Genomic DNA, 15,004 nt, shown 5'->3' with positions numbered 1-15,004 from the left:
GAGGCATGATGGTGCCCTGGTCTCTGGCCCAGGTGGGCTGCCAGAGGTGATGCAGAAGCCAGCTGCACTGGGACCTGTGGGGTTGGCCCCAGTGTTTTGAGATCATTGTTTTGGGCTTAGCTCGCATGTATTGGTTTCTGACCAGTTTAACCTGGTTCACAGCTTTTATAAGGTGTGGGATGAGTGGGGTCCTGCGAGTGTCAGCAGCTCTGGAGGGGAGCCCATGCCTGTGACTGCCGGTGCTGGTGGCCATGACAGCCCACAAGCCTGGAGCGGCCAGTGTGGCTCTCCAGATGACAGACACCCACCCACTGCCCAGATCAGAGGGCTGCAACCCTGAAGCTCCCTACCAGGCTTTTGGCTGCAGCATCTTCCCCTCCAGCATGGCCCCTGTGGCTAAGCAAGTCAGCGCTGCTCTGCAGATGGAGGAGATGGGGGACACCAGCCACCCACTGCTCTTCATCCAGCTCAACCAGCTCCTCAGTACCCCAGCAGGGCTGGAGTGGAGAGAGACAGCCAGGTAGGCACGCCTGCAGTGGCCAAGTTGCTGGGCAATGCTTTGGGAAGCCCAGCCTTCAAAAGCCCAGCTCTGATGGAGCCCACAGCATCTCCCAAGGCTGGTGGTCTCTCAACCTCAGCCCCAAAGCAGGGCTGCTTGCTGCCTTCTGCCCCCTTCAGTGCCCGCACTGCTTCTGCCCAATTAAGGTGACTAGTTTCATGGGAGAGGGCAAGGTGTCAGCAGTGGCTTTGCACAGTCACAGCACTCTTGCTTCTGCTCCTGCTTTTGCTGCTTCTCCAAGGCTCCAACAGCTGCGCCGGGGCTGGGACAATGCTTTGATGCTCCCCAAATCCAGCTGTCGGGCACGTCTCAAGAGGCGGCCAGGTGAGTATGTGAGGGCAGGCTTGGCTGAGGACAATGGGGCCCAACAGAGAGGAGCTGGGACCAGCTGGTGCTGGCGTAGGGCAGGAGTGCGGCTGGGATATCTCCACACACCACACTGCCCCTCTGCAGCTTGGCAGGGGCACAGGGCCATGTGCCATGGGGGTTTGGGGGCAGTGATTGGTCTGCCCATGGGTCAGAGGGTCGCAAAGCTGCTGGGCTGTGGCTGTGATGGCTCTCCCCAGCACCCAGCCCTCTTCTCCCAGGTATAGCTGCCCATCAGTGGGAGCCTGCTTTGCCAGGGCACGCTCCTACTGTACAGCATGCTTAGCCACCCTGCAGCAGTGTGCCCATCCGTGGTGAGAAAGGGAAGCTCTGACTCTGCCTGGCATGAAAACATTTGGCATGGCCTGAGTGTGGCAGACAGCTCAGGACACTTCTATTTTGACTGCAGCAAGTGCTGTTAATGGCAGGGTAACCCCCAGTCCCAGCACCGCACGGGGATGGGTGGGTTGGGAGCAGCCCTGTGGAGAAGGACTGGGGGATATCGGTGGGTGACAGATGGGATGTGAGCCAGCAATGTGCGCTCACAGCCCAGAAAGCCAAGCGTCTCCTGGGCTGCATCACCAGCATTGTGGCCAGCAAGGTGAGAGCGGGGATGTTACCCCTCTGCTCCGTTCTGGCGAGACCTGCCAGAGTGCTGCATCCAGCTCTGGGGCCCCCAGCACAAGACAGACACGGATCTGTCAGAGCGGGGCGGCAGCGGGAGGTGCAAAGAAATGGCCTGGGGTGTGGAAGAGCTCTGCCGCGGGGACAGGCTGGGGGAGTTGGGGGCATTCAGCCTGGAGGAGGCTCTGGGGAGGCTGTACTGAGGCTTTTCGGTGTATAAAGGGGGCTTATAAGAAAGACAAAGACTTTTTACCAGGGCCTGTCATGACAGAACAAGGGGCGATGGTTTTGAAACTGGATGGGGACAGGGCAAGATTGGACATAAGGAAGAAATGTTTTCTGATGGGGGTGCTGAGACACTGAAACAGGTTGCCCAGAGCAGCTGTGGATGCCCCATCATTGGAAGGGTTCAGGGTCAGGTTGGACGGGGCTCTGAGCAACCTGACCTAGTGGAAGATGTCCCTGCCCACCGCAGCGGGGGTTGGACTGGATAGTCTGTGAAGGTCCTTTCCAACACAAACATTCTGTGATCCCATGACTGGTGAAATCCCCCTGATCAGATCAGAGTGAGTTGTAGGTCAGCAGTAATGGGGATGTGACTGCTGAGGCTGCCCATCTGCCCCTGCTCTGTGAGCCCACTGCAGCCCTCTCTAGATCCCACCAAACACCTCCCTGAGTGTGCCAGCCTCATGCCAAGCTCAGAGCTGGACCCAACTCCCACTCCTACTGCTTGGCATGGGGCATGGAACTACCCTGCCACTGACCCTGCACATCTCCCTGGGCAGATGGATAAAGTTCGAGGAGAAGGTGGAGGATGGTGGGGAGCGGTGGAGTGCACCCCATATCCCAGTCCTCCCCCTGCACAGCCTCTTCCAGCTGAGAACATGCCTGCAGGAGGGGAAAATGCTCCTGGATCTGGAAGCCCCAACTTTCAAGGAAATAATTGGTAAATGGGGAATGGACAGGTCACCTCCTGGGACTGGCCGGTCACCAGAGAGGGACCAGACCACCAGGAAGTTCCTGTATAAAAGCACTGATGCACGATAGCTGCGTGCCTGGCGTGGCTGTCTGCTGCTCCAGCAAAGCAGGCTTTTCCCTGGGCAGCGCCCTACCAGGCAGCAGACTGGGGGGACTTAGGGTGGTCCCCCATCCCTGTTGCAGACAAGGTACTTTCCGGGCAGCCCGAAGAAACAGAGCTGCAGCCTGAGCTGAGGGAGCGCCTGGCAGACCTCCTGCTCCGCCAGCCACGGCATCAGCCCACCAAATCCCTTCTGTGGCTCATCCATGAGCTTATCCTCTCTCCCTGCCGAGGTAGGCATGGTGCCTGGCCATGGGTGGCAACACGGCTGTCCCACTGGGCATCCCTCTGCTGCCACCAGCCTGTGGTGATACCCACACTGGCTGTTCGCTTGCATATGTGTTTTGCTGTTTGTTCCCTTTCATTGCAGGGAAGGCCAAAAGCTGGTCTGAGCCTGGAGCCCAGCTCTCCAAAACACCTCTTAAGGAGCAGGTAAGGCAGGACAGAGCTGGGCTGAGAGCAGTTGTTGCACCTGAACTGCCCAGCTGCTGCATCACTCTCCTTTCAGCTGAGAAACCAATTTAAGAAGAAGGTCCCACCGGGGGCTGAGGTAGCCCATGTTGTTGTTGGTGAAGTTGAATTCCTGGAGAAGCCCTTCACCGCCTTCATCCGCCTCAGACAAGGGGTGGGTCTCGGCTCGCTGGCCGAAGTTGCTCTCCCCAGCAGGTAAACAAAGCATGGCTGATGGCCCTGTACCTCACTTCATTCCTGTCTCTCTGCTCGGCACAAGGCTTTGCTTGGCAAAAGCAAAGGCTACAGCACCCAATGCCACTGCAGTCCCAGAACCCTAGCTCACTGCTTTCCCCCGGCTTTTCCTAGCTCCTCATGAGCATCCTGGGATGGGCTGAGAGTGAAGCATCTGTTGGGCAGCCCTGGGGGGAACATCACCTGGGTTATCCCCACCTGAGCTCTGTGTTCACTTTCCTCCTTAGGAGGGTCTGGATGCTCTCCGTTTACTGCCTGGGAATATGGGGGATCATGGCTGGGAAGGATAGCAGGAAGAGGTTTGCAGCAACCTCTTGCCCTCCTGCTGCCTGCGGGTGCTCTACTGAGCCGTGAAGTAGCCCTTGTGGCACTGCTGGTAACGGAGGAAAGGAGCAGGGCAGGAGGTGTTTCTCCACAGTTGAGGAATGCATCACCTGATGCGGTAAGGGGAAATGGTCAGTGTGCCCCTTGAACCAGGGACTTAGGAAGTGTGTGGAGGAGGCAGGCAGGGATCAGGAGGGACATTGCCACCTCCTGGTCACTGCCCAGAGTACGCGTCCTCCAGGAACTGAGTGGAGCAGGGAGGGCATCCATCCACCTCTTGCTCTCTGCTTGGTGGGAGATGGGTGGCAGGTCCCCTAGGAGCCCCCACGACTCTCGAAGGGCTCACAATAACCCCTTGCCCCGCATTTTCATTCCCCAAAACAGGACAGGAAGGAAAGCTTGTCCCTACCTATCCTTTTGCCTGTGGTGGTGCCATCCCCTTTGCTGGCCACCGTGGGCTGTCCTGTGGGTACAGCCACTGTCTTGGGGCTATCTCCTACCCAGGTCATCTCTAGGATCTTAAGGTTGTCCCATTGCCTTGATGAAGGTGCCTGAGTGAAAGCTACTGTCACCTCCCGACCCCTTGGAGCAGGCTCCAGGAAGACTCCAGCACTGATGCCTTATGTCAGGGCTGCGGCAGGTTCTGTCAAGCCACTTTGAGCCCCACTCATGCTGTCAAGGCGTTTTCCTACCCCCTCTCTGGAGGTTTGTTCAGGGTACGATCACTGGAACCACTCTGCAGACTCAGAGTACCAGGACTATAACTATTTTTGCCAGTTTTGGAAAGGAGTGGAGGGCTCAGTTAAATATTTGGATGGACTGTCCCTCTGGAGACATTATTTTGCAGCACCCTCTGAGGTGTGGGATTTTAGTCATATTTCTGCAAGGACTCTAGGCCCTTTTTCCAGTCTCCTCCCATGTCCCCATAGTCCTATCAAACCTCCTGTCCATGCAGCTGGCAAGCTCTCCTTCCTGATGGTAACACAACTGCATTCTGCCTGTGAGCAACATTCCCATGAGCACGACCCTACAAACGGCACCAGTCAAGACCCTGACACTACAGACAGCCCCATACTAAAGCTCAGCCCCACAAACACCCCAGTCCCAGAGCCTGACCCCATAGACATCCCCAGCTGAGGATGTATCCTTCTCTGCCCCAAGGACTTGTCCCTCCCCACCCCGAGCCCAGGTTTCTGCAGACCCTGTGATCCAGATGGGGGTCCTGGTGTCCCATGGTCTTCTGTGGTGTTTCCATGCAGTGGGCAGCAGGCATGTCTTGCCTTCTGCCCCTGAGCCCCACTTATGGTAGCCACCTAGGCCACCTTAGGAAGGCAGCAGCCCCACAAGCCCGCCTAGCTGCTGTCCCCAGCATCCCTGCAGCATCATGGTCTCCCCTGGAGAAGGAACGTCCCCCAGCAAAGAGAGGGCTGCTCAGGAGATGCACTGTCTTGCCCACAGGTTCCTCTTCATTCTTTTGGGTCCCCAAACCAAAGTGAAAGCCTACCATGAGGTTGGCAGAGCCATGGCCACGCTGCTGATGGATGAGGTGAGCCTGGTGCAGTGCCCATGGATGGAATGGGTCTGAGGTGAGACCTAGGCTGAAGACACCGGAGCTCCTCTCCTCTGCAGGCTGCAGTGAGGGAGGGAGAGTATGGGGCAAGCTGGTGGCTTCCCTTGCCCAGGATGAGAAACAAAGTTTGGGGTGGGTGTGTAGGATGCAGGTGGACTGTTGCACTGAAGTGGATGGGTGTATTTCTCAGTGATGACTGCAGGCTGGGAGGAAAGCTCTGAGTGGCTGAATGCAGGGGCGTGGTGGCTAAACTGCAGCACCTTCCCATAGCTCTTCCAAAGGGTTGCCCAGCAGGCTGAGCACCGAGAGGACCTCATTGCAGGGATGGAGGCATTCTTGGATGAGTTGACTGTGCTTCCTCCCAGGAAATGGGACCCCAGCACCAGAATTCCTCCACCGAGCTGTCTGCCATCTCCATACAGGAGGTAGGCTGGAGGCAGGGCACCCACAGCCTCTGCCAGACCATCTGCAGGGTCCCAGGTAGAGACCTCTGCCTGTGACATTCAAATCTTCATCTCCATGGGGATGAAGCCACCCAGGAATTGACCTTTGCCAGTAAGGTCCTTCCAGCCAAACCCCTCTACTGCTCTAGCCAATGGCCACAGCTCTGGTCCCCACTGCTATTAGTCCTGCTGTTCTACTTGGCAGGGGATGACAAAACCACTCTGTGCTGGTTTTCGGGCAGAAGCTGCTGGGAATGCTAGGTTTCGCACTTGCATGCAAAACTCATCCTCTGAGCAGGATACCTCCAGCACTCCCCAGCTCCTCCACCAAAACCAGTCCCACTAGGGCTGGCTGGCTTGGAGGACACCATGGTTGGGTTGGAAGGGACTTTTGAAGGTCATATAGTCCAACCCCCCATCTCTCTTCCTCCTGATCTTTTTCCTCCTCCTCCTTAAAAGGGAAAACATGAGGTCCCCTCAGCTCTGCTTGCACCCCTGACCCATGTCCACTCTCCATCCTTCCTGTCCCCTCACAGCATCCCCTAGACACAGCTGGGTCCTGAGGGTTCCAACCTGAAGCCTGTTGTCTCTCTCTGCTCTGCCACAGGACCACCGTGCACCCACCAGACTGGCAGTCTCATAGCAATGGGGACATGGCAGCAGCTGGGGACAGAACTGGCCTGGGGGACCTATGTCCCAGGGAGGAGCTGGAGAGGACAGGCAGGTGTGTGCCTGGAAGGAATGAGGGCGGTGGGAGGTGTAGCGGGATGCCACATTTGGGGCAGGCACTGGCTCTACCCAGCACATGGGGCCACCACATCCAAACCACTCTGGGCTGGTGTCTCCCAGGGCAGGGACCATCCCTTGTCTTGCAGCTGTCTTGAGGGGCCATGGGCGGCTGGGGGGGCTGCTCTGAGATCTCCCTCTGCTGCCCCAGGCTTTTTGGGGGGCTGCTGCAAGACATCCGGAGGAAGGCGCCATGGTATGGCAGTGACTTCACTGATGCACTTCATCCCCAGTGCCTCTCAGCAGTGCTCTACATCTACCTGGCAACTGTCACCAATGCCATCACCTTCGGGGGCATGCTGGGGGACGCGACTGCCAACATGCAGGTCAGTATGGCCATGGGGTTCCCTGCACTAACCCCACTCCATCCACAGGTTTCCTGGATGCTTACCTCCCACCTGTGCCTGGGGAGCCAGCCTGAGCATCACCTGAATCCTGCATCCTTTCCTGGCCTCTGTGGTCTCTGAGCGCTGACTTAGCACCCTGCAGTGCAGAGAGGTGCAGGCACCTGCCTGCAGCTATGCCACTTTAGGGGACAGGCCTAGGACCCCCCATCCCTGCCACCCCATCCCTGCCTGGTGCCTGACACCCCTCCCCTGAATTTCAGGGGGTGCTGGAGAGCTTCCTGGGTACAGCCTTTGCTGGCTCCATTTTCTGCCTCTTTTCTGGCCAGCCCCTGACCATCCTCAGCAGCACCGGCCCTGTGCTGGTATTCGAGCGCCTCCTCTTCTCCTTCAGCCGGTAAGTGACCTGCCAGGGATGGTTCCTCAGGCCAGTGTCCCCTGGCCAGGGCACAGGCCATCATCATGCCAGATGGATGTTATCATTGAGGCTTTGGGTCACCCTTCCCACCAGGGACCACAGCCTGGACTACCTGGAGTTTCGCCTCTGGATTGGGCTCTGGGTGGCCTTTTTTGGTGTGGTCTTGGTGGCCACCGAGGCCAGCCATCTGGTGCAGTACTTCACCCGTTTCACCGAGGAAGGCTTCTGTGCTCTCATCAGCTTGATATTCATCTATGACTCCCTGAAGAAGATGCTGAGCCTGGCAGATGCCTTCCCCATCAACTGGCAGTACCGGCTGGACAACGTTACCTTCTACAGCTGTGTCTGCAACTTGTCCATCCCTGGTAAGCCCAGGCAGCTGCAGGGCTGGTGAGGAGCAGTTGGCTGACACCATGGGACCCTGCCACCCAGTTAGATGGGGGAAGGTGCTGGAGGAGGCTGCTCAATCCCATACTTGCCTGCCTGACCACATCAGCACCGTCCTCCACTCCCCTCCATGCAGTCAGTCCCTCGGTGCCTGCCTCCTGGCACTGCTAAGGCACTGGGCAGGGCAGCACTGGGAGCAAAGGAGAGACTTAGTCCATCTCCCATGGCTCTGGGATGGGGGGTGCCAGCAGCTGGAGATGGGTACCTGGGTGGGTTTGTGCTGCTGTTTCTAGCCCAGTCTGTAAATCACAGGGTGTTTCCTGGGGCCTGAAGATGTATCCACACTGATCCTGCAAATGGGACCCATACCATGTACCAAAAGCATCAGTGTTGGGCACAGCCTGGGCTGATTGCACCCCTAAGTAGCTGGTGCTTCAGCCAAGTTCTTCACAGGGGCATCCCTTGTTGGTGCTCCCTGGGCATGAGCTGGTGCTGGGGCCTCAGGGGTCCCATGGGGCCCCATCTAGTACCCTGAGCCCTTGGGGAGAGCCTGGGGAGCAACTCCAATGGCAATGCAGTCCCAGTCATCCCTGATGGAGTGTTCCCATGGTGCTGTCACACTGACATCCCGCCCCCCCCCTCCATCCCCCTGCAGGTCACAGCTCTGCAAGGAACGACACGCTGACCCCCTTGCCCCTGGCCCACCAGCAGGTATATCCCCTGCTCCCAGGCAGGCAGGTGAGGGAGTGGGGTGTGTGCAAGGTGTCTGTGTATGACCCCTCCTTGCTGCCTGTTCTGTCCCTGCAGCCTCCTGCTGTCCCAGCTGGACTGAGTAGAACCCAGTGCCTGGGTCAAGGTGGGCATCTCCTGGGGACCAGCTGCCAGTATGTGCCCGATGTCACCCTTGTCTCCTTTCTGCTCTTCGGGGGCACTTTCCTCTCCTGCACTGTGCTCAAACACTTCAGGAGCAGCCGCTACTTCCCTGTGGGGGTGAGCATCCTTTGGCCGGCTTGGTGGTGTGGGGATGGCTCCTGGTGCTGTGACCCAGGGGTGCTCCTGGGGCAGCCCCCGACCAGCCCAGGCCAAGCCCTCTCTATTTGCAGGTGCGAAAGCTGGTGAGTGACTTTGCCGTCATCCTGGCCACCCTCACCTCCTGCACTGTTGACACTGCTCTGGGCCTGGAGACCCCCAAGCTCCTCGTCCCCAGTGAGCTGAAGGTGCTGTTGGGGTGGGCATGGTGCTGTCAGGGAGTGTGTCTGTGCCCCTCACAGTGGCCATCCCACCATGCTTCTGCTGTCCTTCCCACTGCCAGGTCCGGCCATATGGGGATGTGGGCTGTGCCCCAGCAAACAAGAAGGGGTTGAGCCGCAGCCGATCCGACGCCCTGTAAATAACCTGGCCCAGTCCCAGACTAACCACATCATGGTACAGCTCATGCTGCAGTGAGAGCCATAGGCTCAAGTATGGGCTTGGGTCCCCGCCCTGGGTGTGGTGTGGAGCTGGCAGCACCTCAGAGCAGCCCGTGCTTGCTGCTGTCTCCTTGGGCTTGCCATCATCAACACCCAGCGCCACCTCTTTCACCCACTCCCACGGACATGTGCCTAGCTCCTGGCTTGTGGTAGCCAGGACAACCCGCTGCTCCACCACAGCTGGGGTATTATAGGGGTGGGCTGGTGGGTCGCACTGCCCAGGAGCATCCCCAGCATAAAAGAGGATCCTCTTCCTCTCCCCTGGTGGAGCACCCCTGGGTGTCAGCAGGGCTCCAGCTTAGGCACCTGAGGCTAGTCCCATCACCGAGCTGTGCCTCAGACCCCACAGGTGGGTGGCAGCTGCCATGACCCTTCTACTCTCCACAGCCCACAAACCCAGCACGGGGCTGGATCATCTTTCCCTTTGGAGCCAACCCATGGTGGGTCTGCCTGGTGTCCGCGGTGCCTGCCGTCCTTGTCACCATCCTCATTTTCATGGACCAGCAGATCACAGCCATCATCCTTAACCGCAGGGAGTACAAGCTGCAGGTGAGTGGGGGACAGGGGATGGGCAGGACCCAGGTCCTGGCTGGACCCTGTGGGCCGGGGGGCAGTCAGGGGAGGCAGCATGCTGAATTGGCCAGCAAGGTGGGCAGACCTCACTGCCACCCCTCTGATGCTCCCAGGGAGACGGCCTGCCCCCAGCCCTGCTGCCTCTCCTGTTGCAGAAAGGAGCAGGCTTTCACCTGGACCTCCTCTGTGTCTCCCTCCTGATGGCCATTACCTCTGCCACTGGCCTCCCCTGGTATGTCTCGACCACCGTCATCTCCCTGGCGCACATGGAGAGCCTGAGGAAGGAGAGTGCAAGCTCAGCCCCTGGCGAATACCCCAAGTTCCTGGGCATCAGGTACGCAATGAGCCTAGAGCCCACTCTGGGGCACCCCTGCCCATGGCTGTGGAGACAGGGAACAGGGACATGCCTGTACTGGCCAGCAGACCCAGCTTTGGGCTGCTTGTGTCTCCCTGGGGATGCCACTGGTCCCCATGGCCATCAAGGCTGAAAAGAGCAGAGATCCTGGGAGCCGGGAGGGCTGGTGTGGGTTGCAGGTTCCCGAGGGAACCTGGGGCACCCATGACACCTGTGCTGCTGCCTGCAGGGAGCAGAGGCTTACTGGCCTGGCTGTCTTCACTCTGACAGGGGTTTCCATCTTCATGGCACCCATTCTTAAGGTAGGGAGCCTGGCTGCTGGGTCTGACCTCTTTTCAAAGGCAGGGGGTGGCTTAATCCTGCAAGACTGGGGGGGGGGGGGTCCTAACCTGCCATCCCTCATCCCATCAATCCACCACAGGAAGCTTGGCTGGCAGGTAGGGAGCTGTGAGCTATGTGGGGAGGGTCTGGGCAAAGGGTTTGGCTTGAATGCCACAGGACAGCTGGCACACCAGCACACTGTTGCCCTGTGTCAGCTGGCCAGCCTCCCTATAGGCATCAGGGTCCCCTTTGGTCCCCAAACAGGCCCTCCTGCTACCCCACACACTGCTATATGGGGGGCTGAGCCTGGCTGGTGTTGGTTTTCACCTGCTGCTGCTGCCACATTAGGCAAAGCTACCCCCAGTGCACCCTGGCCACACATCGATTATGTGCTAGCAGGTGGGAGGTCCCTTCTCCATCTTTGTCCTCATCTCTGAGGATGTAAAGCCTTGTAAAGCCTTTGGTACGATCCCCCACAACATTCTTACCTCCAAACTGGAAAGATATGGGATTGGTGGATAGACTGTTAGATGGATCAGGAATAGGCTGGATGGCTGCATCCAAAGAGTTATTAGTTAGCAACTCAATGTCCAAGTGGAAACCAGTAACAAGTGCTTTCCCTCAAGGGTCCCTACTGGGATCAATAGTATTTAATATCTTCATCAACGACGCAGACAATGGCATCCAGTGTACCCTCAGCACATTTGCAGATGACACCAAGCTGAGTGGTGCGGTTCACATGCTTGAGGGAAGTGATGCCACCCGGGGGACCTTGGAGGACATGGGCCCATGTGAACCTCATGAGATTCAACAAGGCCAGGTGCAAGGTCTGGCAGCTGGGTGGGTGCAACCCCCGGTGTATCAATACAGGCTGGGGTGTGAAGGGTTTGGGAGCAGCCCTGTGGAGAAGGGCTGGGGGTTATCGGTGGGTGACAGATGGGATGTGAGCCAGCAATGTGCGCTCACAGCCCAGAAAGCCAAGCGTCTCCTGGGCTGCATCACCAGCATTGTGGCCAGCAAGGTGAGAGCGGGGATGTTACCCCTCTGCTCCGTTCTGGCGAGACCTGCCAGAGTGCTGCATCCAGCTCTGGGGCCCCCAGCACAAGACAGACACGGATCTGTCAGAGCGGGGCGGCAGCGGGAGGTGCAAAGAAATGGCCTGGGGTGTGGAAGAGCTCTGCCGCGGGGACAGGCTGGGGGAGTTGGGGGCATTCAGCCTGGAGGAGGCTCTGGGGAGGCTGTACTGAGGCTTTTCGGTGTATAAAGGGGGCTTATAAGAAAGACAAAGACTTTTTACCAGGGCCTGTCATGACAGAACAAGGGGTGATGGTTTTGAAACTGGATGGGGACAGGGCAAGATTGGACATAAGGAAGAAATGTTTTCTGATGGGGGTGCTGAGACACTGAAACAGGTTGCCCAGAGCAGCTGTGGATGCCCCATCATTGGAAGGGTTCAAGGTCAGGTTGGACGGGGCTCTGAGCAACCTGACCTAGTGGAAGATGTCCCTGCCCACCGCAGCGGGGGTTGGACTGGATAGTCTGTGAAGGTCCTTTCCAACACAACCCTTCTGTGATTTCGTGGTGGAGAAACTGGATACTGAACCCAGCTGGTCCTCCCTGTCCCTTCACAGTGGGTGGTAACGTATAGGGCCATGAGGGGTGTCTGCAGGCTTTGGTAGCCTCCCCAGGTCAACTCCTCTTGCCTCCCCAGCCTGAGGATGTCTGGCTCTGTCCTTCATGCAAGGACCCATCTCACCTTTCAACCCTCTATGCCACACCTGCCCCAGGACTTGCAGTTAACTCCCACTTTGGGCGTCTGGATCAATGTTTCCTCTCAAACAGCCCTTGCATGGTCCTGGGGAAGCCCGCCCAGCCCCGCGCAGTCTCTCCTTGTGGAATCTATGGGGAATAGCAAGTGACCCCCATCTCCCTCCTTGCCTGCCCCGGGGCTCAAGAGAAAACCAAACCGTGCTGAGCAACACAGAATGCAGGAGCCAGTTAAGTGTTGCAGAGGAGGTAAAAAGGAAAATGTTCTGGGGTGGCAGGCCGCCCCCAGTGCTTATAGATTCTGAACCATAAGTCGTATCTCCATGTGGCTTGGAATCATGTTCTCCATCTTCAGCCTGGACTGCTCCCACCATGTGCTGGAAAACAGGACAAGGAACTCAATGCATGTTTCCTCTCTTTGAAGACAGTGATGTCCCCACACAAGCAGCATAGCCAGGAGCATGTCTGGGTTTTGAAGCCCTTGAAGCTGTAAGACAAGCAAATAGCCATTAAATTAAACTGGAAATGAAGGGAGCAAATGCTGCGGCCACGTGTGCAGGCTTTTGTAAAGAAAAGGATGTTTAGTGGGGAATCACGCCCTGCTGACCACTTGCCCTGCTGTTTTGCAGTACATCCCAATGCCAGTGCTGTATGGGGTCTTTCTGCACATGGGGGTGGAAGCACTGAATAGCATTCAGGTGAGCAGGGGCTGTACCAAGGGTGCTGGTGGGGGTTGTTTTGTGGTTATGGGGATTTGCTCAATACCAGCTTTTACTGAGCAGCAGAGACTGGATTTTATCTCTGCACGATGTGGAGCTTGGCAGGGGTCTGTCCCCTGCCAGGCCCAGGACAAGGAGGGGCAGAGAGACCTTTACGGGGCAGAGGAAAGGGAAAGGGAGGTGTCTGGGATTCTGAGGAGCATGAGCAACTTCTGCACTGATGGATCAGATGGTTTGGGAGAGGTGGAGGGACCAGTGGATAACCCAGACTTGCTCTCAAATCCACAGGGATGCCCCTGTCTGGGAGCTGGGATCTGCTGGTCCTTTGGTCCTGGCACTGCTGCCAATGTGCCAGCTCTGTTCCTCTCCTGAGACACCCACGGAGGGGGAAAAAAAATCTCCACTCCAGAAATATCTAGCCCTTTTTTTTCTCTCTAAACAGTACATTTTCCTTGCAATTACCTTGCTCTGAATGACAGACTGGGAAACCCCCTCCTTCCCCTCCCTTTGCTTGGGGAATCCTGGGTTGTGCTCTGGCAAAGGCAGAAGCCATTTCCTGCATGCATGGAGGGGAATCAAAGGGTTGTAATTAACCCTTTAAGACCAGCTTGAGTTCTTTCTAGATGTCTGCCTGGAAAGCAATCCCCTGGCCTGGGGTGATGATGGTACCAGGGCCCCTGGTCTTGCAGACAAAACTCACTTGCCCAGGCGTCATGCTGGTGTCCAGCATGGATGGCAGGAGGGCTGAAATGCAAAGACAATGATGAAAACCCATCCTGCCAGACCCAGTCCCAACAGAGAGGTGGGTGAGAGCTGCCTGAAAGCTGGAGGTGTGTGACACACATGCCATGCTCTTGCTACAGCTCACAGACCGCGTACGGCTGCTCCTGATGCCAGCCAAACACCAGCCGGACCTTGCCTACCTCCGCCATGTGCCCCTGCGCCGGGTCCACCTCTTCACCATCATCCAGCTGCTGTGCCTGGCCCTGCTCTGGGTCCTCAAGTCCACCGTGGCTGCTATTATTTTCCCAGTGATGGTACAACATCCCTTCTAATTGGGTGGCACTGCTTTGGTGCTGGGCTGGGTGCTACCCACATGTGCCCTAGGCATTGCTGGAGCCCCAACGCTCACCTTGGCCAAGGGGTGCAGGAGCCGCCCTGGATGGGGGCACACACCCCTGGCAGGTGGTGGATGTGGGTGCTCAGACCCCCAAGGGCTGGTGGGGACCCTGCAGGGCCACAACATGGCTTTACCACCAGGCTTCACCTCCCAGGCTGGGGCTGGCAGAGCGGTCACTGCTTCACATTATATCGGTATCATCCTCTGGGACAAAGCCCCCAAAAGTGACATGCCACCTACGTGGAATTCACCAGGGGGACAGAGAGGCTGGGACAGGGACCACACTGCCTGTGCCCCAGCCACTGTGTGATGCTGATTCACACTTTGCTCTGGCCCCAGCTGCTGGCGCTGGTGGGGATCCGGAAGGGGTTGGAGCGCATCTTCTCCCTGCATGACCTGAGCTGGCTGGACAGCCTTCTGCCCGAATCAACCAGGAAGGAGGCAAAGAGAGGACAACCCAGGGAGCAGGAGGAGGAAAGCAATGGTGAGGAGGTAGGTGATGTCCTGGGCACCACGCTCTTTTGCAGCTGTCCACGGCGTTTCTTTGGTGTGGGGGCTGAGCTTGGCCCAAGCTAAGACTAAGCCTGGCTAGGGCTGAGCTGCATGGTGGCCGCAGTCGGCAGCACAGTGGCAGCAGGGCTGGGAGCGCCGCCAGTCTCACCCTCCCTTTACTTCTCCCTCCAGTCTGAGTTGATGCATCGCCGGGAACAGGGCCCAACACCTGCAGGAGTTACGATCACAGAGGGGACGATCACAGAGGGGACGTGGGGCAGCACTACAGACCCTCAGCACGGCCCAGCATGGAAGGGGCCCTCGGCCACCAGCCAGGCCAACCCCCGCCACGGGCAGGGGCATCTCACACTCGGACCGGCTGCTCGAGGCTCCGTTTAGCCCATCCCTGAAGACGGACGGGGACATGACAGGCCCGGCCGCGGCCGCGACTCGTGGCAATAAAGGGCGCCGGGCCCCGCGCCGGCAGAGGCCACGTGGCCGCGCCAGTGTCGTCACGGCGGGCGGGGCGGCGCGGGGCGCAGAGTGACGGCGTGCCCAGCCTATGGCGGCCCGCGCTAGCCATC

At 58.2% G+C, this 15,004-nt stretch overlaps 1 protein-coding gene across 1 annotated transcript; it reads left to right on the top strand.

Moving 5' to 3' along the window:
• The first annotated feature begins 251 nt into the window (after positions 1-251).
• SLC4A9 (solute carrier family 4 member 9) lies at positions 252-14,504 on the top strand. Its single transcript, XM_013300357.2, has 20 exons — positions 252-520; positions 2,335-2,495; positions 2,711-2,860; positions 2,998-3,059; positions 3,136-3,293; positions 5,115-5,202; positions 5,497-5,651; positions 6,277-6,393; positions 6,607-6,781; positions 7,063-7,196; positions 7,311-7,582; positions 8,260-8,315; positions 8,412-8,594; positions 8,708-8,821; positions 9,461-9,622; positions 9,802-9,980; positions 10,231-10,303; positions 12,719-12,787; positions 13,672-13,845; positions 14,268-14,504. Exons 1-20 carry the CDS (start codon positions 252-254, stop codon positions 14,502-14,504), a joined length of 2,988 nt encoding a protein of 995 aa, XP_013155811.2.
• The last annotated feature ends 500 nt before the right edge of the window (positions 14,505-15,004 follow it).

This window comes from Falco peregrinus, chromosome 8 (assembly GCF_023634155.1).
Source record: "Falco peregrinus isolate bFalPer1 chromosome 8, bFalPer1.pri, whole genome shotgun sequence".
In the NCBI taxonomy this organism is placed as follows: domain Eukaryota; kingdom Metazoa; phylum Chordata; class Aves; order Falconiformes; family Falconidae; genus Falco; species Falco peregrinus.
Note: the sequence above shows the minus strand (reverse complement) of the source record. Positions and strands in the feature narration are given on the sequence as shown.

Excerpts from the sequence above, each read along its gene's own strand:
- SLC4A9 (XM_013300357.2), top strand. The coding sequence starts at position 252 with ATGACAGCCCACAAGCCTGGAGCGGCCAGTGTGGCTCTCCAGATGACA. Across the intron at positions 521-2,334 it reads GAGTGGAGAGAGACAGCCAG|ATGGATAAAGTTCGAGGAGA; the intron begins GTAGGCACGCCT and ends CTCCCTGGGCAG. Across the intron at positions 8,316-8,411 it reads TGCCCCTGGCCCACCAGCAG|CCTCCTGCTGTCCCAGCTGG; the intron begins GTATATCCCCTG and ends CTGTCCCTGCAG.